General features: G+C 38.3%; 1 protein-coding gene across 2 annotated transcripts in view; it reads right to left on the reverse strand.

Annotated features, from left to right (window-relative positions):
* Positions 1 to 24,408, reverse strand: part of prkcz (protein kinase C, zeta) — a 125,206-nt gene that overhangs the window by 99,620 nt on the left and 1,178 nt on the right. For both annotated transcript variants that reach the window (XM_040152463.1, XM_040152464.1), the window contains exons 2-4: positions 16,729 to 16,850; positions 15,479 to 15,568; positions 14,940 to 14,990 (exon numbers count right to left, since the gene is read on the reverse strand). In XM_040152463.1, the coding sequence (XP_040008397.1) occupies positions 14,940 to 14,990; positions 15,479 to 15,568; positions 16,729 to 16,850 (263 nt within the window). The remainder of the gene's footprint in view (positions 1 to 14,939; positions 14,991 to 15,478; positions 15,569 to 16,728; positions 16,851 to 24,408) is intronic.

Here is a 24,408-nt window from a genome sequence, read left to right on the forward strand (position 1 = left end):
AAATTGGATTGGCTATTGAAGAGGTTGGTTTATTCAGCAGCTGGTTTCTCCACAAAGATGCCAAGGGTTGATACTGACAGCAGTGCCCCGGTCTTCCTCGCTCTTTAACTCTTGACTGTGAGATTTAGATTTCTTCTTTAAAACAGACCTGCGATGGCAAGTACAACACCCACTGCAAGCACAGTACCGCTGCATGTTCTCACACCATGTACAAGCATAATAAATTTAAATTTTGAACTGCTTTACAGTTTTTTCAAAATAAGGAACAGAAATCACTAACAAACTAACAAAACTATGCAGCACTGTATTCTGGTTGCATTTTAACTAGATTTAAGATGATCTGGTTGTGAACCATTGATGTACAACACATACACCCTGTTACTTCACAGAGCCTTTACATACACTATACATAATGCATGCATTTTTTTCCACTTGTTAGGGATGTGGATAACAGAAGATAAGAATGGTTATCAGTCATGTAGTACACAATTCATCATAAATAAAATCCATAAAGAAATTCCAATTCACAGACTATGGATCCTGTATAATAGTACAAAACATTCACAACTAGTTACCCATTTTCACACGTTGTTGGCATATCACTAAACCGACTTTCAGGGTCTGCCATGATATGTAAAGGGCATGGCTTTGGCCTAAAACAGTCATTAAATGGGACTGGGTATACGGGAGTTGCTGCCGCTATGCTGAAGTAATTGGACCAATCCCCAGCCTATACTTTAACCTGTGCTCTGGTAGGTCAGCGCAACAGACACTGGATTAAAATAATTTCTCTACCTGGATTATTGCACTCCTTCCAAGATACTATATGCTAAATTGGAAATTTGTGTTTAGAGTGTAAATGTTTACAAAACAGGGCTCAACCTGTGTCCAGTTTTGAAGGATCATATAACATTCTTAGATTTAAAGTGACTACGATCAGTTATAGTGTTGTCAAAGATAACACACTGACATGTTTTACAAACTCCACAAAAACTCCCTTTGACCTTCATGGGGTCAAAGGGAGTAAATTAGGGGGGCGTAAATTATGAAACATTTACATAGGCAGAACATGAACAATGGGCTCATTTAAAGAAGGATGAGGAAAGATGAGCAATAAGCATGCCTTTATACCCACATTATTACTTGATTTGCCACTTGTTTTGTTCACATCTGTGTTGTAGCGCTAGATTTCTTCTAATGGTCCTCTGAAGATATGATAATACAAGTATGTAAAATATTTTTAATTATAAAAAGTTCAAGAAAAACTTTCTTGGTTAGAGTAAATACTTAATGTAGTATTTCATTGACAAAAGTTAGATCACGTCTGCACCTGACGGTACCACCAATGAGTTCAGTGACAGGTCTAATAACAGAGGTTGCTTCATCATTACAAGAATCGAGAATCATCTTTTCTGTTCTGTTTCTTCATATGCTATTGGATAATCTTGCGCTGACCCCTTCAGGATTCATCATGTTGGGATAATGTATATCCACAGCAATGTCATGGAAATCCAGATATTAACTTTTAAAATGTGGATTTTAAAGCATAGATCAGAGAGAAGTTCTGACCTGATAGCGGTGCTATACAAAAGGCCAGGTGACAACAAAATCAGCAGGAATCATCCTCTATAGACTATGACTATCAACAGAAGCATGGACGCCTGACCAATAATGCCATTCTTAGGTCCAACTACTGCTGGTGGGGCAACAAATAAGCCACCGCAAACTAAATGTGCCCAGAAGTGCAAAGTGTACAGGCAATAGCTCTTAAAAGTGATTAAGTGTTTTAGAATAGATTTCTCTAAGTTGTCATACTTAAAACTAATGTCTCATAATAATGACAGCTGTGCACTGCCTGTGGCAACACAGATCATACTGTAGCTGTAGCTGCTGTATAATGGACAAGTCACATTAAACAGACCAGAAGCGTTAAACCAGGAAACTGTGTGACATTATGCCCCCTAAACAAGGCAGCTGTTCTTGCCTGGAAGCTACTATAGTTTGCACTGTGTTGTGTTAGAAGCCTGTTGAAATTTCATCCTCATGGGGTTGGTCACAGTTTTAGTGCAGTGATTAATTCCTGCTAGTACATTACATAACACTATTGTTACAGATACAGCTGATGTACTGGTCCTACTTATGCGCTGCATGTAACAGTAAATTAATGCTGCACTGCTGCACTGATGTGAGGCAGTCTGTTAGATGCTGTCTATAAGACACCATTAACCTCAATTGATTCTATTCCATTTTGGTGCTCCATTGTTTAAAGATGTTTTCAGCACCAATGATTGTGAAAAAGACTTGTAATTTTTAAAAATGAAAAAAACCTCTATTCGAACCAAATATCAGAAAACAACAGCCTTTGTTAAGTCTATTCAAAACTCTCTGTATAATAGCCACATACACAAAAGTCACAATGGTGGAACACCTATTTTTGTAAAGTGCAGCTCTGAAATTGAAGATGTGTTTAGGTTTTAGGATTATTTAAGATGATTGCACATTACTGTCAGTGGGCACCACTTGAGCTTCAGATTAGTGTTGCCCATTAAACTAAAACTAGAAAGGTAGTGCAATACCATCAATCCTACCATCCATTTTCTAGTGCTTATCCGAAGTCGGGTTGAGGTGGCAGCAAGGCATCCCAGATGTCCCTCTCCTAAGCAACGCTTTCCAGCTCATCCTTGGGGATTCTGAGGCAGTCCCAGGCCAGACAAGATATCTAATCTCTCCAGCATGTTCTGGGTCTACCCCGGGGTCTCCTACCAGCTGGATGTGCCTGGAAGACCTCCAATGGAAGGCGCACAGGAGGCATCCTAATCAGATGCCCGAACCACCTCAACTGGCTCCTTTCAACGCGAAGGAGGAGCAGCTCTACTGCAAGCTCCCCGCGGATGTCAGAGCTCCTATCTCTAGGGCTGACACCAACCACAATGCGGAGGAAAATCACTCCAGCCACTTGTATTTGTAATCTCATTCTTTTGGTGATTACCCAAAGCTCATCACCATAGGTGATGGTCGGAAGATAGATCAACTGGTAAATCAAAGCTTTTTTTTTAGGCTCAGCTCCCTCTTCACTACAATGGTCTGGCATCCACTTTATTGCTGATGCAGCACCGATCCACCTGTCAATCTCCCCCTTAGATAATCCCTGACTTGGGGGAAAAACTCCATCCCAACCCAAAGGGAGCAATCCACCGTTTTCCCTCATCCCAGCCGCTTCAAACTTGGCTACAAACTCCCCCAGTGCATGCTGAGGGTCATGGCCTGATGAAGTCAACAAAACTGAGGCCCCCAAACCAGATATTCTCCTCCCCCAACTGCACCGTGAAATTCTGTTCATGAAGTTTACAAACAGGATTGGTGAGATGGGACAACCCTGGCGGAGCCTAACATCCACCAAAAATATGTTTGACTTCCTGCCAAGAATACAGACACAACTCACCCGTGTTACATAGGGACCGAATGGCTCATAGCAACAGCCCCAGAACCCCGTCATCCCGCAGTACCCCCCACAAGATCCCACAGGGGACCCGGATGTAGGGCTTCTCCAAATCCACAAAGCACATGTAGACTGGATGGGCAAACTCCCATGACCTCTCAAGTAGCCTTGCAGGGGTAAAGAGTTAGTCCGCTGTTGCACGGCCAGGATGCAATCCGCATTGCTCCTCCTGAATCTGAGGTTCGACAAGCGTTAGGAGCCCGCTTTCCAGCACCCTGGCATAACCTTTGCCCAGAAGGCTGAGCAGTGTGATGCCTTGATAATTCACCCTCCGGTTCCCATTTTTAAAAAGGTACACCTACATGTACGAAAAAACATTTAATAAAACACTTAACAAAATAAACTACAATTTTACTGAGTGAGAAAATAATAAACATAAATTACATTAACTGTAAATCTGGCACTTCATGGTGATTAATCTCAAACCCAGGATTATTAGCCTGCACACTACAGTAGTGCACTAAAGTAGACTGAACACAAATGACTCAATAAACCTCCTTGGCAGGGGTCTGTACTCTACTCAGCACATTTTCTAGTTTTCTGTTTAGTAGATTTATATTTAAAAATTAATGAGAACAGTCTTGTGGTATTGTTTCACTATCGGTATTGAGATGTATGGGCAGGTATCCTATCAAAGTCATACTTTTGGTACCATGACAACACTACTGCCGATGCACTGAACAGATCTTTCTTAGAGACATTTCAAAGTCTTCTGTTTCCTTCTTGACTTCAGAGTTGTTTTGATTACAAGTGTCTCTTTTTTTTTTTTTTTTTTTGTAATTGTCGAGTACACACCCCTAATTTAGAAGAGGCAACCTACCCCCATGAGGTTTAACTCCACCCAGCCACTGCGTCACCAATGGCAGGTGGGAGTTCTTAAAAAAGTACATCTTCTCTCTGGTCCCCTTTCGATTTCTAAGACACTAGTGTATGCTGTTGGTTCTTGATCAAAGATCTTATAGTGGGTCTATGTGGGTGTCACAGAACCAAGACAAGAAAAGGCAAATGAAGACCATAAGTGTGTAAGTGTGTAACCTAAGACGGTATCAAAAAGCCACTTGTTTCCTTGAACAGCGAGAGAGAGTAAATGAATGTAGGGACTATGAAAGGAAGAAGAAATCATTATCATGGTGTTCAGGGGTGGTTTTATGCTACTCCTTTAAGTCTTCTCTGACTCCTCTGTGTTTACTGCTTTTCTGATAATTGACAAAAGGGAGCATTGTCTGACCTCAGTTTCCACTGCCAGAATAATTTGTCTTTCTTCTGAAGCTATGCACTCACCTGGAGCATCTTTGAATTACGTCATCGGCTAGGCTTAATGACAAATTGGGTTTTATTTTTATAATTGTCGCCATCCTTTTTTATAGATTATGATAACATTCTACTCACCAATGTTATTGCTGAAATCTGGGAAAACTACGACATTGCTACAGCAAAGTCTGATTGAGCAGTCAGATGATCAGACAGGTTGTAAACAAACCAAAGGTTTATCCAGATTATCCGAACTAAACACTTTATTTTGAGGTAAAACTGAAAGTGAGCACACTTGAAATGTCGGTGGTAATCCTAATCCAGCTATCAGAGCTATACTGGCAAGGTGGTAAATAATAGTGCCATTGTTACTTTTCTCACTGGAGCTGTCTTACTGTTTCACAAATAAGCGTAAAATCAAGTTTGTCAGTGGGCTATAGCCTTCGCCACTCAACTACTTTGCTTTTGAGTGCACAAGAGGCTGTCAGGTTTATTTACATTATACAAAAGGAGAAATAAGGGGGCATGGTTTATTAGCATTCAAATAATGTATTACATTGGTATTACATTCTCTGGAATGTAAAAAAACTATGCAATAGCGACACTGGTAATAAATGGTGTGTTGATAGGCTCTAATGTGTGAAATCAGGTAAGTGCCTTTTTAACATTGCCATCATCGTGAATTTGTGTTTTGAAGATATTTCTACATACTAGTGGAACCAATTTCAGAAAACACTTCCGCAAAGTTTGATATTTGTATCTGACAAATCCTGACTATACACATACACTGTGAGCCTTGGACTAAATACTGGCCAAGCAAAAATTCCATATCACTTAAGAAAATGGTACTGATAGTTGTTGATAACAAGATGACTACTTAAAATCTAACCCGTATAAAAAAGTGATTTCACTGCACATTTTATTTTGTGTTATCTTGGAAGTAAATTAATCCACAACTGACATTCAGATTATATCTTTGAGGGGAAGCATCCCAGAGATTACATCAGTGGCTACAATTTAAAGCAAGCAATGAGTATGCTGAAATTGGATTTTCAAAGTAGCCTCCCAATCTCTGGTTGCATGGCAGGTCTCATGAGTTTATGTAATCCCACTTTGCCAGTATTAAACGGACCAAGTGTGTTCCCTATTATGATGCATCGCGGCAATAAAGCCTGACGACAACCTAGGGTCATCATTTAACAGTACTAAGTTGCAACAACAATCATTGCATTTTTGTGCCCTGGTTTCTCGAGCCAACAGTACATAACATTCACACAAATTCATGAACAATTTATGGTCCACAGAAGCACGAGCCTCATCACTAACGGCAAAAGCACACTGTTTCATCTTTAAGACTAATCCCCCAAGGCTGGCAGTGTTGTGTCCAAATGCCCATTTATAATTGGAGCATTATCTGATGTGATCAGTGATTGTAGGATGGAAAACCCTCTCTCTTGCTTGTCTGCCTTGATGGTGAGAATACTTTGTCTTCAAGTAGTCACAAAGGCCATTCTGAACAACTCTTTGAACCAAGGTTAAGTAAGAAGTAGCAACTATGACAAATACAGAGCCTTTAATTTTTGACCTGTGCTGTTAGACATGCTTTACATTTTTTTTTGTACTTACAGAGGAGTTTGTGTATATGCTGTGAGGATGCGAGCTTATGTACGTGGTATTTAATGGTACTGGGCAGGTACTAAGAGCGGTGTAGCATTACAATACTCGTGTGAGGAAAACAGATGTACAGTAGCTCCCCCACTATATTAGAGACTCACACTGGCACATGTATCATGAGATGTTTCCTGTACCACAGTAAGCCAGACACGGAATGCAGCAGTCCATTGAGTCTGGTGGTCTCCAGTTAACCAGTTAACCATTTACAGACTGACTAGAGCTACATAATGCAGTCCCAATGGGCCCTCTCACCCATGCAGCAGAAAACCAGAAGAGAGCCGTAGCTGCTGACATCCACTGATACACACTCAAATCCACTAACAAGAGGAAATGGGAACAGATGTATCATCATGTAGCATTTCGTATCAATGACTGCATTGCAGACTGAGCTGTTCAAGTGAGCATTATCCATAAAATATTATTAATAGGTTAGACCAGTCAGCAAAACTGACAAACAGGAAGGTAACTTCCAACCAGACACACAGACAGCCACAGTCCTACAGGGCTCATAAATAGTTGGAAACAGTGTAGGGATCAATACACAGGATGACTCAGATTGCACAGAGCATGGCCACTACAGCTTAAAACAGCCCCAAATACTCCCAAACCAGATATAGCCTTTGAGGTGTAATACTCCAGCTCTGTACTCATCTCCCATTGCTGCAGAGATCAGGCCAAGGACAGAGAGGTTAAATGCTGAAGGGCCTTGTCACTTTAGGCAAACAAACGTTCAAAGTAAAAAGGGATGGGCCATTCCCACCACCAAAGCATCAGAGGAATACACTAGAAATTAACACAGTGTCAACGAGACAATGTATCATGGGAGAGCCTTTAAGGATGAGCACTCAGCCTAGTGTTGAGACAAAAAAATAGAATGCTTTCCTTGAACAAGTAATAAAAATAAGACAAATATTTTTATCAAATCACATGAACTTTCCTTAATATTCCACAATAGGTGATAATGGCTTATCTAATGGAGTTGTGGATTAGATGGACATAGCTAATCTGGTTGTTGTAGGTGAATTTACAGAAATAACAACTGTAAAATTGGCATGTTTCTTTGATCACTGTGAAAAATATTAAACTAACAGCTCTGAGCAACCACTACAGTAACTTCTGTGACAACTAAAAATGGTATTGGAAGGGCTGATAAGCCATTCGCTACTGAGAGGTTACAGCAAAATAAAACAAAACAAACCCCCTCCAAACAGAAATCAGTAAACATTAGCACAGTGTCAAGGTGAATGAATGAAATTAAATATATCGGCAATTTAGTGTGATTATCAGGCTAATGGCGGCTAGCTCTAAATACTACGGTATCCTAGAGAAACAGTCAAAGTTAGTAGTCAAAGAAGCTAATCAGAGCTGCCGCAAATTCAATAAACTGTTGCTTCAAGAGGGGAAAATCGCTGCACCAAGAAAGCTTTAGTCCCCCTAAACATATTGTCTTTGAGTTTTTGTCATTATCGTACAAATTGAAAACTACCTTGACCCATTAAAATGTTCCTCATGCAATTTAGTATTGCATTTCCATAAAGTTGGGAGAATTACAAGAAATAATTGTCAAAATTGATGCAACAAAGGTGAAGGTATTTTAACACTTTGTCCCTCATACAGGTCAAACTCCAAGCCCAAATTGAGATAACCCTGATGACAACACCAGGGTTTTTTTTTCAGATGTGATAAAGCTCTTCTAGACAGACCACAGAAGACATACAGTTGTTTTCACAGGCTGAAGAGTACTTATCATGATGATTAAATTGATATTGGTGTGTATAATTGACTTCCTTTTCTCTCTCTTATATAAGGTGGGTAGAAAAGAGAGAAGAAGAAAGAACACTTTTGTTATTTCTATGCTCTTTGTGCCTTTAGCCTCTCTTCTGTAGAAATGAGTACAGCCCCCGGGTAAGCAATACCCTGTAACCTCTCCATACACACACACACACACACACACACACACACACGTCCCTACTGACAGAGATGGGGAGAAATTTTGGTTTGTCTGCCATGTCTACAATTTAGGTTCCATAAACAGGTTTTTGAAGGACAATCATAACATTGACATTTTTGGATAAAAACAACCATCGCCCACTGTTTTGTCACAATATTCAATCTTTAAACCATTTTTATGGTACTAAAATTAAGAAATTCTCTGACAGCAATGTATTTGTGTCAGGATGGATAAGCATCTGAAACAGCATTTAGACCATTCCAATATATTTCAATTAAAACGATTTAACAGTGCTCTAATGTGCATTATAGCCAGATGTGGATGCCACTCACTAATACACATCTGAATTCAGGACCAGTACTAGCCTGATATAACAACTAAATCATACACCGCCATAACAATGCAACCGTTACAAGCACACAAACATGCATGCACACAGACATGTCGCACTCGTTGGCAGGTGCAGCCTCTGAGGGGACTGCCAAACAGACAGCCTTCCAGGGTACATTATAGTGAAGGAAAACAGCTAGTAGCAGGCACCAGCCATGCTAGCAAAGCTAGCAGGTTGAATGGACACAATCCCTGCCTGCATTGCATGACACGACAAGCGATAAGGCATAAATAAATCACACATGCTAAGCATGGAGGCAGATAGATTTACCACACACACACATACAAATGCAAACAAGAATCCAGGCAAGGACACACTCGCCCAAATCCATTGTCTCAGGGTTTGGCATGGAAAAACAGATGAATTGATGAAAAAAATGGATGGATGGATGGAAGGATGCAGAGATAGATAGCTCACCGGTTTGCCTTGTTCCTTTCTCTCCACCTCTTTCAGCACATTATCCAGACTAAGTGTGCTTGTGTGTATGTGTACATGTGTGTGTGTGTGTATGTGTATGTGTGTATGTGTGGTGAGCCGGCGAGGATACACACTGCTACATCCCCTCCTCTCCCTCTCTCTGACGATCCCTCCCTCTTTCTCTCTCCTCCCTGGGATTTATTTAATTATTTCCTCCCTCCCTCTCTCCCTCACTCACCCTTTATTCCTCCCTCTCTCTCTCCTCACAGCTGATAGAGTCGCCTTTTCTCAAGACTGTTTAATTGTCTCTCTCTGTCTGTTTCTCCATTCTGTTTCTAGAACTTGTTGTCCTCGATGAAGTCGTTTCTCTTTTTTTTTTTGCCTTGGATGGCAGAGAAAAAATAGAAAAATAAAGGAGAAAAAATTGAGTGCCTGCCTTGTATATTAAGAGCAGATATCAGCACGGTACAATGCTCCCTCTCTCTCCCTGTCTTACACTTTCACACTGTGTCCCTCACCCGCCTCTGTGTCTTGTGTGATGCAGTGGCGCTGTAGGCTCCTCCCTGGAGAGACAGCAGTGCCACACAGCTGAGAGAAAGAGAAGAGAATGCTAGGAAAAAGTGGTGGCAGCGGGAGGGGGAGGAGGAGGGTGGGTATGTGGGGGGATGGGTGGGGCTTGGTGCTGGTGATGGGGGTGGGGGTTCTGCCAGAAAATCCAGTGCAAGGCAGGGCAGCCTCCATCCACTGAGCACATCATCCAGGATTTCAACACTTCCATCTCCTCCCACCCAATATCATTTTCACACATGCACACGCACTCACGCACACACACACATTTTCAAGACTTGTCTATTGTTGTCAGTTCTACCTTTGGATCAGACCTTTATGGACCTCTTTTTAAAGCATACTTTATCCATAGATCAATAAGACATTTCTGTATTTGTTTTAGTAACATACATTTACCATAAAATATGAGACAATAACCAAGCAGACTGGATGCTATCTATACTGGATTTTAAATTGCAAGGCACCAGGTTTGATGTGGCAGGACATTAATTGGACTGCAGGACAGAACAAAGATATATTACTTCCTGACACATGAACAGAAGAGGGATGTCCTTTTGTAAACAGAGCTGTAGGTATCAGGTTGTGATGGCTGGTAACGGAGGGAGTGATAAACTAATGGAAAAAAATCATTGCCAACTTGTTTTTAGGAAAGATAATGATGGTCCACTACTTTCCATATTTCCATTAAATATGGCACAGTTACCCATGGTCCCCAGAGGATGACGCTTAATGAATCTGGTGACTCCCGGCCTTTACCTCTTGCACCACCATGACACTGATTCAGAGTGAAATGCCTCACCAACTATATATATGTATATGTATATATACATATACCTACATATATATATATATATATATATATATATATATATATATATATATATATATATATATATATATAAATATATATATATATATATATATATATATAAAATATATATATATATATATATATATATATATATATAAATATATATATATATATATATATATATATATATATATACATATATATATATATATAAAAATATATATAAAAATATATAAAAATATATATATATATAAATATATATATAAAAATATATATATATATATAAATATATATATATATAAAAATATATATATAAATATATATATATACTATATATATATATATAATATGAGTAGAGGCCTCTATATTCAATTTTATTGTTTAGTTTCTGCTTTGTTATGTTTTATAGGTCAGTCGTTCTGCTAGTATTCAAATACTATGTATCAATGACCATTCCCTATTGAATATGATTAAATCAAAAGTATTTACAGTATGGAAGGATGGAATAGCAAAATGAGCTTTAATAGTAATGCGACAGCCTGCAAAATGTGTGGGGATATGAGTAGTAACCTACCCCATATCCCTACTCAAATCAGTGACATTGAAGTGTTCAACTAGTTTTAGGTCATCTATTTTTTCAGAGTTAAACAGAAGCAGTCAGAGGACAAATTAAAGGCTGAACTCTACAGGAACATAAATATGACAGGATGTATTACTGTAAGCAGCACACAAATATATCCCACATGCTGCTGAAATAAATATGCTTAACATAACACAACTCAAACAGAAACACACACACATATTGTACACTTTGACCTTATTATTGAATACATCTTGGTCTTTCTACTTATGATTTTTTTTTTTTTTTTGCAGTTTTGCAAAAGATACGGATCACACATTGTCACTGTTATATGTTAAATATTACACGATTGAAATGTTTAATCAATTCACACACTGACAAGCAGTTTTCACTGTGATTTAGGCTTTTTCCTAAATCCTGCATTACAAATGATAGAATGCACATATAGTGTAATGATGTAATGTAATCATTTTAATTTTTTTTTTCTCATCATGAAACAGTCCATGCTCTGTAAAATGGTTCACAGCAGCAACCATCCAAGTATCCAAACCACTGTCCCCATTACTCCAGTATATTTTGCCAAAACGTAAATGCTGTTCACCTCCACTCTAGTGGGGTGGTGGCAAGTCTCAGTGCAGGACAATTAAAAATCACCAAAGAAAACCAAAAACTAGGGGAAATTTGAAATTATGTTACTATGTTTTGTTTTTGGTGATTTGGGTGAACTGACCCTTTAATGTTTCAGTATCTTGACAGTATTAACTACTGCATATTTTGTCATCAGGAGTTATCAGTGCAGAGTTAGCCTTGAAAACCGACAAATTCCAAAAATGAATGAGTAACACTGTCCTCCCTCCTCTACTCATTCTCATTCTTTCCTCTCTCTTCCTCCTCTCTGAAAAGAACTGCTCTATCATTCCCTCCTCTTTCCACTCATGTACAGCAAGCAAATGAGATTTAAATAGCAAAAAGCACAGCAGGAAGCCACAATTATTACTGTTACATGTACAATATTACATATCATCCAAGGGGCAAAACAAGCAAAGCTTTACACAAAGCACAGACAGTCTAACTTGGCGTGTGTGTGAGACTGTTCAAGTGTGTATCCTTCATTACCTACCTACAGAATGACAGTCACACTCTGATCTTTGCACAGCAAACCAGTGGTGTGCCTCAGGGCAAAAGCGCAGGGCTGCCCTCCCATAACACACTATCTTAGTCAGGACACTCGTTGATATATTGCATTTCCTAGCCCCTTGCCCTAACTTCAGCTCACAACTGAATGCCTAACCTCAAAATTTACCCTAACCCAAACCTAATTCTAACCTGCACCCTAAAACCAAGTCTTAACCCTCAAACAACTATTTAGCAGTGTGAGGACCAGCCAAAATGTTCTTACTTTCCCAAAATGTCTTCACTCAATAAGGTCTATAACTCAAACTGGTCCTCACAAAGATAGAAGTACAAGTACACGTACACACACGTACACACACACACACACACACACACAAACACAGAGTGCAGTCCACAAGCTGCTGAAACATGCTGTCACAGCAGAGTCAGGGAGTGCAGCAAACAACATGGGAGTACATCAGAGAGAAGGAAAGAGAGGGGGAAAAAGGGAGAGCAGCAGTAACTACAGTTATTACAGTTACTAGTCACATTAACACAACAACGGCTGAACTGATATTACAGTTTAAGAACAATCTTTAGGCTTTTGTAGGTATAGAATGCCATGTATAAATGGCACAAATATGCAAAAAAAAAAAAAATGCTGTTGAAAATGCAGCATCACATATATTTACACGAAAATTTAAGATGATAGTCACTCTGATGACTCACATTTGTCAGTGGGGGTGGATAATGGAAATGTCAGTCAATCAAAATATAGTATAGTAATAGTTTGACCATTACAGGCCCATTTAGCATGAAATGTTGGGTAGATATTCATGGTTCACAGAGGATAAACCCTAATGTTTGGTGATCTCTTACCTCTATTGTTATCCAACCATGAGGCCTAAATTTCCCTTTATACACATGAAATATGTAACACTCATGGATGGTTTCAATCTGTAGATTTGAAAATTTCTCAGTCAAGAATTATGCTTAGCAAAGTCATGCTCTCATAGGATGCATTTTCAGTTCAACTAACTATAGGAGCACCCTTAGTGTCTGGTCAGACCAGAAAGTGGCACAAAAAGTTTATTAGTGCAACTTCCTGAAATAGCTAATGGTGGAAGTGGGAGGTACTGTAACTATTGACTTGCAATGCTGGTCAGTTAGCTGGTCGCTAACTGCACAAAAAGTTCATACAGTTTATTCAACAGCAGTATTTGTACAATTGACTCCTGACTCACAACTAGATGCAACCCATACATCATTTGTGCAGCATTTTATACTCAAACTGAGTAACATAATATCAAAATGGATTATCCATCACAGCTACTATGATTCCTCCATTATCTCAAATGTCAGCACTGTCAAGATGGTTTGCAATTGGTCAGTAGTCTGAATGTCAAAGTTCACCAAAGTTGAAGACTCCATGATTGAATCCACTTACTACACTTACTAGTCTTTCAGTCACTATTTCATACTTGTTCTGTTGTCTGACAACAGAAAAAGAAAAACATGTAAATGAGAAAAGGTTTATTGTGAATTTGGCTGTATTAAATTACTGTATATGTGAGCACAGAAAGCAGGAAAGAAGCAGACAGATAAAGGACGGTCCAGCCGTATACAGGGTTTTGACCTAGTTTTGTTGCTATAGTAGTAATAATGCGTAATAGTGTACGTAGTGGATGTGCATAATGTACTTGCTGTAAATGTATAGTATTCTATTTTTTTACAGTTTATTATCTAAAACAGTTCATCTGTTTACCTCCCATTACTGCTGTGACACTTAAGTTTCCCTGGAAGGGAATCATTAATCTTACACCCCCAAAACCACAATGGCCCTCATTTCTACATTCAGTAATACTAAACTTACTAATATAACTTATTAATATATTACTTACTAATACTAAACTTCAATGACTGAATTCAAGCACTTCAATCAAGCAGTTCTTCCATCCCATACTTACGTTGTATGGGTGAAGAGTCTGGTTTCTACTAGATGTGGATGGCAAAACTACTGGGCAAGAATATAACAGTCTCAAATAGTCACAAATCTTAGCGAAATCTTAGCGAAAATCTGCAAGTTAAAATTTGAATACAGGCCACATTCACAAATTCATAAGTACAGAACACGTTTTTAAAGAATCGTTACCAAATTTTATGAAAGTAATCAGTATTCTGAGGACATACAAAAGGTGTGTCTAGATTTGAAAAAGAGCAAGTGCTTCCATTGCTGGATGTCTTCAAAACTGGTTGCCCTCCAATTTGACAGTTAGGAAATTGTAACTTAAATTTTATTTACTTCATCTGCCTTGAATATACCTCAAAAGCACGTGTTATTCAATGACCAGTGTAAATCCTGCACCATCTCTGACTGCAGGTTGGTATGTACAGTTAGGTCCATACGTATTTGGACAGTTACACAATTTTCGTAATTTTGCTTCTGTATGCCACCACTGATTTAAGTGTATCTATCAGAAGTCCAAAGAGATCAAAAGAGCTCTCACCCACCTCCAATTTGTCCTCACACCAAAGCCAGGTTTCTATATAGGTGCTTAACCTAGTTTAGTGCTTGTTACAAAACAGGGGATCTTGTGTATCCATGACCACATAACATTAGGGGTCTCACTGTAATTGGGAGACCTAGAGGGGGATAAAGAGTGAAAGCAGAGCTGATTTACTCACTGTCTTCTCCAGGGCAGGGCATGCCAGGCCGCTCTGGAATACTGGGGAAGACTGCAAAAGACAGACAATTAAAAGGAAACTGACCATTTCAATCTGTTTTTTTTTTTTCTGTCACCAAGCAGAGGGTGTGAGAAAAAAATGCAGAGGGCCATAAAAATGAAAACTCAAAGGGCCTTATAAACATGTCATGTCCCACGAATAAAATTAATTGAACTGGAGAAACTAACTGACTAAAAAATGAAATGCAAGAACATAGTAGTGATGTTCATCATTTGTATACATCTCAAGAGGTATCCACATATGCAATCCAAATGATGAACACTCAGGATGTATACACAATGAAAAATCTGAACACAAGGAAAGCCATGAATAAGGGCAACATAAAGTTTGTGGTGTGTCCTGTCATTCCTTAATTGTTAGGGTGCTGGCTAAGGTAGGTACCATTACGGTGTTTTTTTAATGTCTCCTAAAGATGTCCATTGTGGCAAATAGTTAAATGACTCTTACATTAATAATTATAAAATAAGGAGCCGACTCACCATGCAGCAGCAGACCAGATTTTTTGGTCCGATTGTATATACGAAATGCTTCCTCCAGCTCCATCTGAGAAGAGATGGTACAAGGGTCCCCTACACACATACAAACAAAAACACATACATTCTTATCAATATAATTGCCTGATCAGGGCTGCAATGGTTAGTCCTTGAAACGATATTTGCATAATTGAAAATTTGCAGCTTTTATTTGTTTTAAGATTATACTTAATTGAATATTTTTGGGTTTTGGACTGCTGGTTAAAAAAAAAAAAAAAAAAAAAAAAAAGACATATGATGACGTAACCTTGAGCATTTTTAACTTTTCTCTAATGTTTTATGGGCCAAATGATTAAAGGATTAAACAAAGACCTACATATTGGGAACCACCGGCTTAAGGCTATATGGCTGTTTGTGCACCAAAGTTAGAGAAAAGTCATCCAAAAATCATACAAAGACTCAATTTAATTATGATTCTTATTGCTATTATTATTTTTGCTGTTGTTGTGGTGGATGGCTGGATGGTTCCAACCTTTGTAACACCATGTCTGCACAGGAGGTGTTTCATCTTCAAACTTCAAAGTTTTTCAGTTGTCCAACTCACACACGTTTGAAGGAACACATACGCTCATCAATCCAGCTCTCCACACAGGCTCTGGTTTCCCATTTTACTATGCACTAAACATACGTAAACATGACCGAAAGAATATTTTAATAGTTCAAGTCTATTTTTTCCATTTTGATTAGCATAGATAAAGTGATTGGGTATTTTGAGCGCTCCCAAAACGCAGGTGACAGACACTTAATACTGTGCCTGGACACATCCTGTGTAGATACAGACGGAGCACTGAAGCTGCTGCTACTGCTCTGCTAACGTGCTGCTCATGCTATGCCTCCTGTGTAGACAAGGTGTTAGTGATTAAATGTAACTTAAGTTCTTTGTTCATGCTTAAGATATTTGTAAAAAACCCTCCCTCCCTGGTATTAACAGCGCAACAGACACTGTTGGTCATGGAAGCAAATTTCTTGAGTGTGGACAGCTGGATATGAGCACTTCCAAGTCAATCCAGTGTGCAGTATGATGTCGCAGTGATGACTTTAGACTGGCCAGGAGCCCATGAAATGGGCTTTCTGGCCACAATGCTGCATTTTTGAGCCGGAGTGTAGCACTAGTGCAAAAGGGCAAAGAAGGTGCCGTCAGGACAATACAGAGCATGCAGACTGATGTACAGTGTATGAATGTGAGGCACACCCACCTTCATCATCGATCCACTTGAGTGTGATGGGCTGCTTCTTGGCAACACTGCACATCATTCTCACCTCCTCACATAACTCCACAAAGGTTACCGTGGCATTCAAGTCTGTGATCAACATGTCCCTGAATGCACACATACAGAAAATGTCAAGATTGAGTCACTTAATGGAGCAGAGATCAAGAGATCCTTCAGGCGGGTTCAAGGAGTCAACAACAAAATGAAAAACACATTCACTATAATTGAATTCAAAGTAAACTTCCCATGGGGTCTGATACTGTAGATTACAAACAAGGAGGCTCACTCCTAAATTATTGGTTGGTTAGTTCAGCTGTTATTTGACAAGCTATTTAGTAGTAGTAGAGTACTTGGATGTGCAAACTGGTCTGATAGAGTAAAAGCTGGAGGAAACTGTTGGCTGGGTTTTTAGCAAAATTAATGACAACAATGTGAGTTACTGGGCATGTCTGTTGTTCACCAATTACTACTGGCTCTGGTTAGTCCTACCAGCTTACACTGAAGTGAACTGGCACATTCAGAATAGATCATGCAGGTGTTAAATGGTGCTATCCATACTTGAACAAATGGACAAAATTAAAGAGGCAATCTACTGGTTTTTGGACCTAATGATTAGTTCACTAGTCATAAGGGGTATTACTTGGACAAAAAGACTGAGATGTAAACTAAATAGCAGCATTTGTATGCCAACTCTCTTTTGTTGAATGCTGACCTGAAAGAGAAAGCAAAAAGTGGCTGAATTTCATATCAGTGTTGGCCTTCAAATACCTTTATCAGTTGATGATTTTAAAGAAGGGTGTGCATGTTCAGTTTCAACATCAAGCCTCACTTCTCTGCTGCTGGCAGAATATGATCTTGTTGGCAATATGCATTCACATTCAACAGTACCGCTGCTCTGAATCAAACTTATAACGGAGACAGGGCCAAACACACCGCTAGATGTGTGTGTTATAAGCTGTAAATAAATATCACAACATAAAACATGGTTTTAAAGGTTAAGTGCAGGAGCTACAGTGACTGGGCCCATATGAGTGTGTCTGATAGGTTTCTGGGTGTGTGTGGTCAAGTGTTTATGGCAAGTATTTGTTGGACTCTGACAAGGTGGAGCAGAGACAGCCTGCTTCCCAGCACGCATTGCTCCACAGACAGACAGACAGACAGACAGACAGACACGTTTGCACAGCTATTCTTGTTAGGACATTGCATTGACTTCAATTCAATGTGGACAGTCTAACCCCAACCCTTACCCTAACCCTAACTTAAACCTAATTCTAACCTGAACCCTAAAACCAAATCTTAACCCTCAAACAGCCCAAAGGAGGACTGGCTCAAATGTCCTCCAAAGGTCTAAAACTCAAACTGGTCCTCACAATGTATAGTCATACAAGTACACACACACACACACACACACACACACACACACACACACACACACACACACACACACACACACACACACACACACGGGTTATGTCTATCGGTTCGCCAATAATACTTCATACTGATCCAGTATTTGTCTTGTAATCAAATTATATCTGATTGAGTTAACTCTGATATGATGAATATGATGTCTGCATAAGTATGGTAGATGATATTGTATATTTATTTTTAATTCTACAAGTTACTAATCTTGTGCTTACTGGGGGGGCGGCTGTGGCTCAGAATGTAGAGCCACTAACCGGAAGGTCATAGGTTCGATCCCCAGCTCCTCCAGTTGGCATATCGAAGTTTCCATGGTCAAGATATTGAACCCCAAATTGTCCCTGATGTACCATCAGTGTGTGAAAGTGTGTGTATAGAAAGCACTGCTTGTATAGAAAAGCGCTGTATGAATGTGTGTGTGAATTGGTCAATGTGGCAGTAGCGTAAAGCGCTTTGACTGGTCAACTAGAAGAGCACTATATAAAAGTGCAGTCTATTATTCTTCTTGACATTTAATCAATAGTATACTATCCTAAACCCTAATGACGGTTATGTGACATTTTGATATAATAAAACATTTACTGTATGGCAAGTTACACGGGTCTCCTACCTCTTTGTGAAGGCATACTAAGAATGCAGATTTTATAAGTAAAGGCAACTCTGTGGCTAACTTTGTTCTGTTTACTGATTGTGTATACTCAAGTTCTCGGCACACAAAAGGATTGGTCATTAACAAGTCCATAAATCTAAATATCGACATGTTGATCTTTGATCCCTCTAATTAAAATATTTCTGTCACCTTTAGCCTAAATACTGTACAACTGTGTGTTGGTTCCTTGTTAGCACACAGTGTTTTACTAGGCTTCCACCTTCTACAACTGATAACCCATCAAAAAGATTCCTGTTTTCACTTTTAACATTATTCTTGGAAACTCCATTAAGGTTGCATGGTAATTTGTGTTGGTTGATCACCAACATAAATTGTGACCAAATACATCTTTGTGCATGAAATAAACCCAGCCATTTGTCTGTTCCCCACAAGTTCTGAGGGTGAGCAGCTCTGTTAAAGCTGAGCTGCTCACATAAGGATATCTCAGATATAATGATGGGTTATTGTGACAGCCTCTGTTGATATTTAGCCACTACCCTATTCTGTGATTGTTGGGTATGTTAACAATGCCCTCAGAAGAGTTAATATTGCTGTTAAGGAGTATTCTGTAATATTTACTGTATGTCAGTAGTACGTGTTAACTATGCTGGATGTAATAGACTGATGACATTATGCCGGCACCTAAACAGTATAGTAGTGTCCATGTTTTATAGTAGCTCTTGAGCGAGACTCCAAGAAAATACTAATACACTATAGGGTTTGACAGTAAGCTCCACATCCAATGGTAAATAACAAGTAGGCAAACAACTAATTTCGTAATAACTTTTTGGCAATCTCTAGATTTTATTAAAAACTACTCTTTGAAAGGAAGGAAGAAAAAAATGGAAAAAATAACAAATCAAAACAAAATAAAACCTCTTCATTCCCAGGACCTGAACAGGAGCCCTTTTCTTTTTTCTTCTCTCTGTCCCCATTAATATATTTTTTATTATTGTTAATTTTTGTTCCTATTTTGTTCCTTAATTATTTCTCTCTACTCTCTTCCTCCTTCCTTACATACACAACTCCCATAAAAACACACACAACTACTCACGTGTGTAGTACAAGAAAATCTAAATGTGTCTATTCAATTTTACTCATGTACCTACTATTGATTACTTCAGCTTTTCTGTATTTCTGTCCTTTTGTTGTTTCTGTATCTTCCCTTGTGTCATGTCTCATATGTGTCTTCCTTTTAATCAATTGTCTTGCACTATTAATAAACACACAAAGAAATAATATTCTTTGAGGGCGCTTATATGGCTGCTGGTGATAGGTTGAAAGGACTCATTATTACTGGATTTAATTTTTTAAAAACAAAAATATGCATGGTTATCTTTTATTTTAAATATTGAAACACGTGAAAATGTATCTAAAAAAATCTAATTTGAAAAAAAACATAAGCCAGGTAGACATCAGATTTTAAAAATAACTTGTGGTATGGAAAAACTGAAGTCTTACATATTCTGTTTATTGTTATTTTACCTTTACTTTGACGAACGATGAGTAGCAAGTAATTGCTATCAGTGGAAGTATACTGAGCTGTGTTTGTAACAACAGGAACTTATTTACTGCAAAAATACCATCATATTTTCATTGCAATGTCCTCAAATGTCTTGTTTTGTTTGACCAACAGTCCAAAACCCAGATACTCAGTTTGCAAAGATACAAAAGATAGAAAAAAGAAAATCCTCACATTGAAGGAGTGTAAACAAGCAAAAATAGTTGCCAAATCATTTTTTGTCTATCGGCTAATCACTTAATTGACTAATTGACTAACTGCAGCCCTAAACAATATTATAAATCTTCAGTAGATGTTGATGCCATCTTCTAGCCCTCTCGGCCATAAATTCCGCTTTTCTCTATAAGGCTGGGTATTAAATCTCAAAACCTGCTTGATAACCACTGAAATGTGTCTGTAGTACAGAGTATCAAAAACATAAAGATGGAAATGAATGTCTGTTCAGATTCATATTCTCCTTCACTTACTTAGATTAGATTACTCCTGATTTTAAATCAAAGTTTTGTAAATGTTTGTATTTTATTTAGTCAAAGTTCTTGAACAGCTGCTTGTCTTTAGATAATGTTTGACATTCCAGAACTTTGGCACCTTTTGTTCATAGAAACTGTTTTGTAGAAAAATGTATATTCCTCAAAGTAATATTTTGAAAAATTATCGTTTTGTTGCTGAAACTCAGATACTTTATCAGCTGTACTTCTCAATCACAAAAATACTTGAAAATATGAGTTGTTATATTAACTTTTTATATAGTGACAAAGTCCAGAAATGAAATCTTGAAGTTACACCAATTGGCCTGCAAGCTCTGCTCAGTATATGGAACTACAGTTCTTACCAAAGGGTTTATGCGAACAGCCAGGTATTTATGTGAGACCAACAGTCTGACCTGATTGGTGAAAAGGGGTTGAATGCATATTCAACATATCATGCCATTCAGGAGGGTTGTGTCTTAAGACAATAGAAAAACTAACTGGATATGACTGAGTTTAATGGGGCCGCATATTACCACACAGAGTTGAGAAGCATTTCTGACCCAATTCAGAGTTTTGAGTAAGTTCTACATCAGTGTGGTGCTACCTGGGAAGCAGCACTTCTCTGACATTCACAGCAACATGAGGAGACCTGTCCGGTAAAGGAAATATCCCACATTCACGTCCAACAGTTAAATCTTTGTATTACCCCTACCTACACACTCATTGTTAATCAACCTGAATAAAAACATCACATAAACAGGCAGGCTGGAGCCTTTCTGTGCGGAGTTTGCATCTTCTGCCTGTGGTTGTTTGGGTTTCCTCTGGGTACCCTGGCTTCCTCCTACAGTCCAAATACATGGAGGTTAGTGCAACTGGTGGCTCTAAATTGCCCATGGATGTGAATGTGAGCCTGAATGATCGTCTGTCCCTATGTGTCAGTCCTTTGATAGACTGGCAAACTGTCCAGGTGTACCCTGCCTCTCACCCAATGTCAGAAAATATAAAACTATAGAACATTCCCTCTAGAACTCTTTCCCTCTGTCATTTGAAAAACCTTTACTCCCTAAGTATAAAAGAGCAGATTACAACTCATCACAATGTTATTTTGAGCTATGTGGTCCTTCATGCCAAGAAGATTAATAAACTATTGAGCAAGGTGGCTTTTCATTCTCAGGCTTCAATATTTTAGTCTGTTTAACTTTTTCTGATCTTTTAATTATGAGATGCCTGTGTATACCAGGCTCAGTATACTGTGGACCTTGTTACTGTTAATCCAGCATGGATCTAGTAGGCATTCCACAACATCATTCATTCATGCACTTATGCATGGTAATGTCAACTAGCTAGTTCTGAGAGGATTAGTCAGTAATCATCTCAATGATTGATAATGTTTATATTTGATAATTTTTTAATGTATTTTTAAAAGTAACATAACTCAGAATGTAGTCACAAAAGCCCCACAAATACAGTGGCTTAGTATTCAGACCCCTTAACTTTTTGCATGCTTTATTGTGTTGTAGTTTTAATTTTAAGTGGATAAGAATCCCATTTTGCCTACCAATCTACACTCAATAAACGCGCATAATGACAAAGTGAAAACTTGTTTTTAAAATTTAATTCAATTTTATTAAAAATCAAAAACCGAAAGCTCTCCAAATTGTGGACAGGTGCATCTGGTCCTAATACTTCCTGAAGCCACTGTAAATCACTAGACCACCATTATCAGCTGATAGCTTATCAAAGATATATCTGTATCGTATCTTATCTGTATCCCAGCAAATAAGTTACAAGTCATCGCAGTACAGAAATGCAAAGGATACTGTGTGTCTCAGCTAATTTGGAAAGTGTCTCCATTATAGTTTGTCCACCAGAGAACACTGACTCAGATGTACTTTGACCTTAATGCTAAAATTAATATTAGTATGCTAATATGCAAACATTATAATGTCATGCTTATAACTGCCATGCTAACATTTAGAATGATGCACAAATAACATGCTAACTGTAGCAAAGTTAACATGGTAGAGTTTAGCATGCTAGAATTCCATTTCAAGTTCACGTTTATTAGCCATTTCAACTATAACAAAATGCAGTACAGTTGAAATGAAGTAGTTTCTTCAGGACCAGGATAGAGAAAATGTCTAAGAAAATGTCAGACTAAACATAAACGCATCAAGACAGAGACATAACAGCTTACAATTATTGTTGCATCCAAACTTCACTGTAATAAAAGATCAGAGTATAATAAAATAAACAAGATTAACATAAGAAATATGACCTTGAAAAGTAATGCATGATAATTCACTGTAGACTAAAGCTGCAATGATTAGTCCTTGATTAGTCCACTGAAAAAAATAATTGGCAAATATTTGGCCATTTTTCACTTGTTTTTGACATGTTAAAATAACCTTTAATTGCAGCCCTACTGTGGGCCCAAGTCTTGGACTGACAAAGGGACCAGCAAACCAAACAAAACCACCATCCTTTGATCCACAGTGCTATTATATTTCAAATTGCCGGTCCAAATTCTCAAATCCAAGTATTTTGTTGCTTTGCTCGGTTTCATGTCACTATAAACTGAATATCTTTGGGTTGTTTCCTGATGGTTAGACAACAAGGATAATTACAAGACGCACTTTGGTATGCTGTGCATTTATCCTTATTTAGAAAATTTATTATACATTAATTATTTGTTGAGTAATGAGAAATAATGGTTAGGTGCAGGCCTACAGATAGGCCTAAAGGATGAATACAGATTGTACCAACATCAAGAAAAAGGAAAATCCCCATGAATAAAACATGCTGAAGTTACACCAACACTGTGTCACTCATATGAAAATATTTGGTAGGAACATTCAGTGGTAAGAAAAAAAGACAAATGCAATAATACAAGAAGGCCTTTCCATAGGGATGAACCTTGGGGCCATGTAACATGTTAACTGTGGAATGGCCAATAGAACCCTCACAGATCTCAATGTACACTTGGGGTTTTTAAAGGTATAAAAACTCAGAAATACCATCTACTGAGGATCCAGCCTTCAACATGTTTTATAAGTTGGCAAGAAAACTTTAAACAACACATGGAATCTCACAGGGTACTATTGCTGCAGTGCTTTGAACTACTTGCATTTGTGAAATGTTTTGCTTGGTAGCAAAGAGAAAAAAATAATCATATAAATCAAGAGAGAGAAATGATGTACAAAAATTATATTTTCCAGATAGTTGGAAGATACAAGTCTCTACTTTTGGAGAGTCTTTGGTGCAGAACAACAGACTTATCTTGTTTGCCAAGTTAAGCTTATTATCAAAGATGAACTAACGACATAGTTAAGACAAGAGATGAGGCAGCATAAAAAGACTGTAGAGTGGTGCTGTGATTTAAGTCCACAAACAGGGCAGGGAAGTCAACTCAAGAGTATATGACCCAGGGACAAGTGACAGGGTTACTGTCAAACTTTTTGCTCAATGATACACATTGCAACTTGAGAAGAGACACTGGAAGGAGGAATAAGGATATAACCAGTCATCATCAAAGGATATTCAATAACGTTATTTTACTACGTTTTACTACTTTTAGTAGCATTATTGCATTTTTGGCAGTT

Source organism: Xiphias gladius, chromosome 18 (assembly GCF_016859285.1).
Source record: "Xiphias gladius isolate SHS-SW01 ecotype Sanya breed wild chromosome 18, ASM1685928v1, whole genome shotgun sequence".
Lineage (NCBI taxonomy): Eukaryota > Metazoa > Chordata > Actinopteri > Istiophoriformes > Xiphiidae > Xiphias > Xiphias gladius.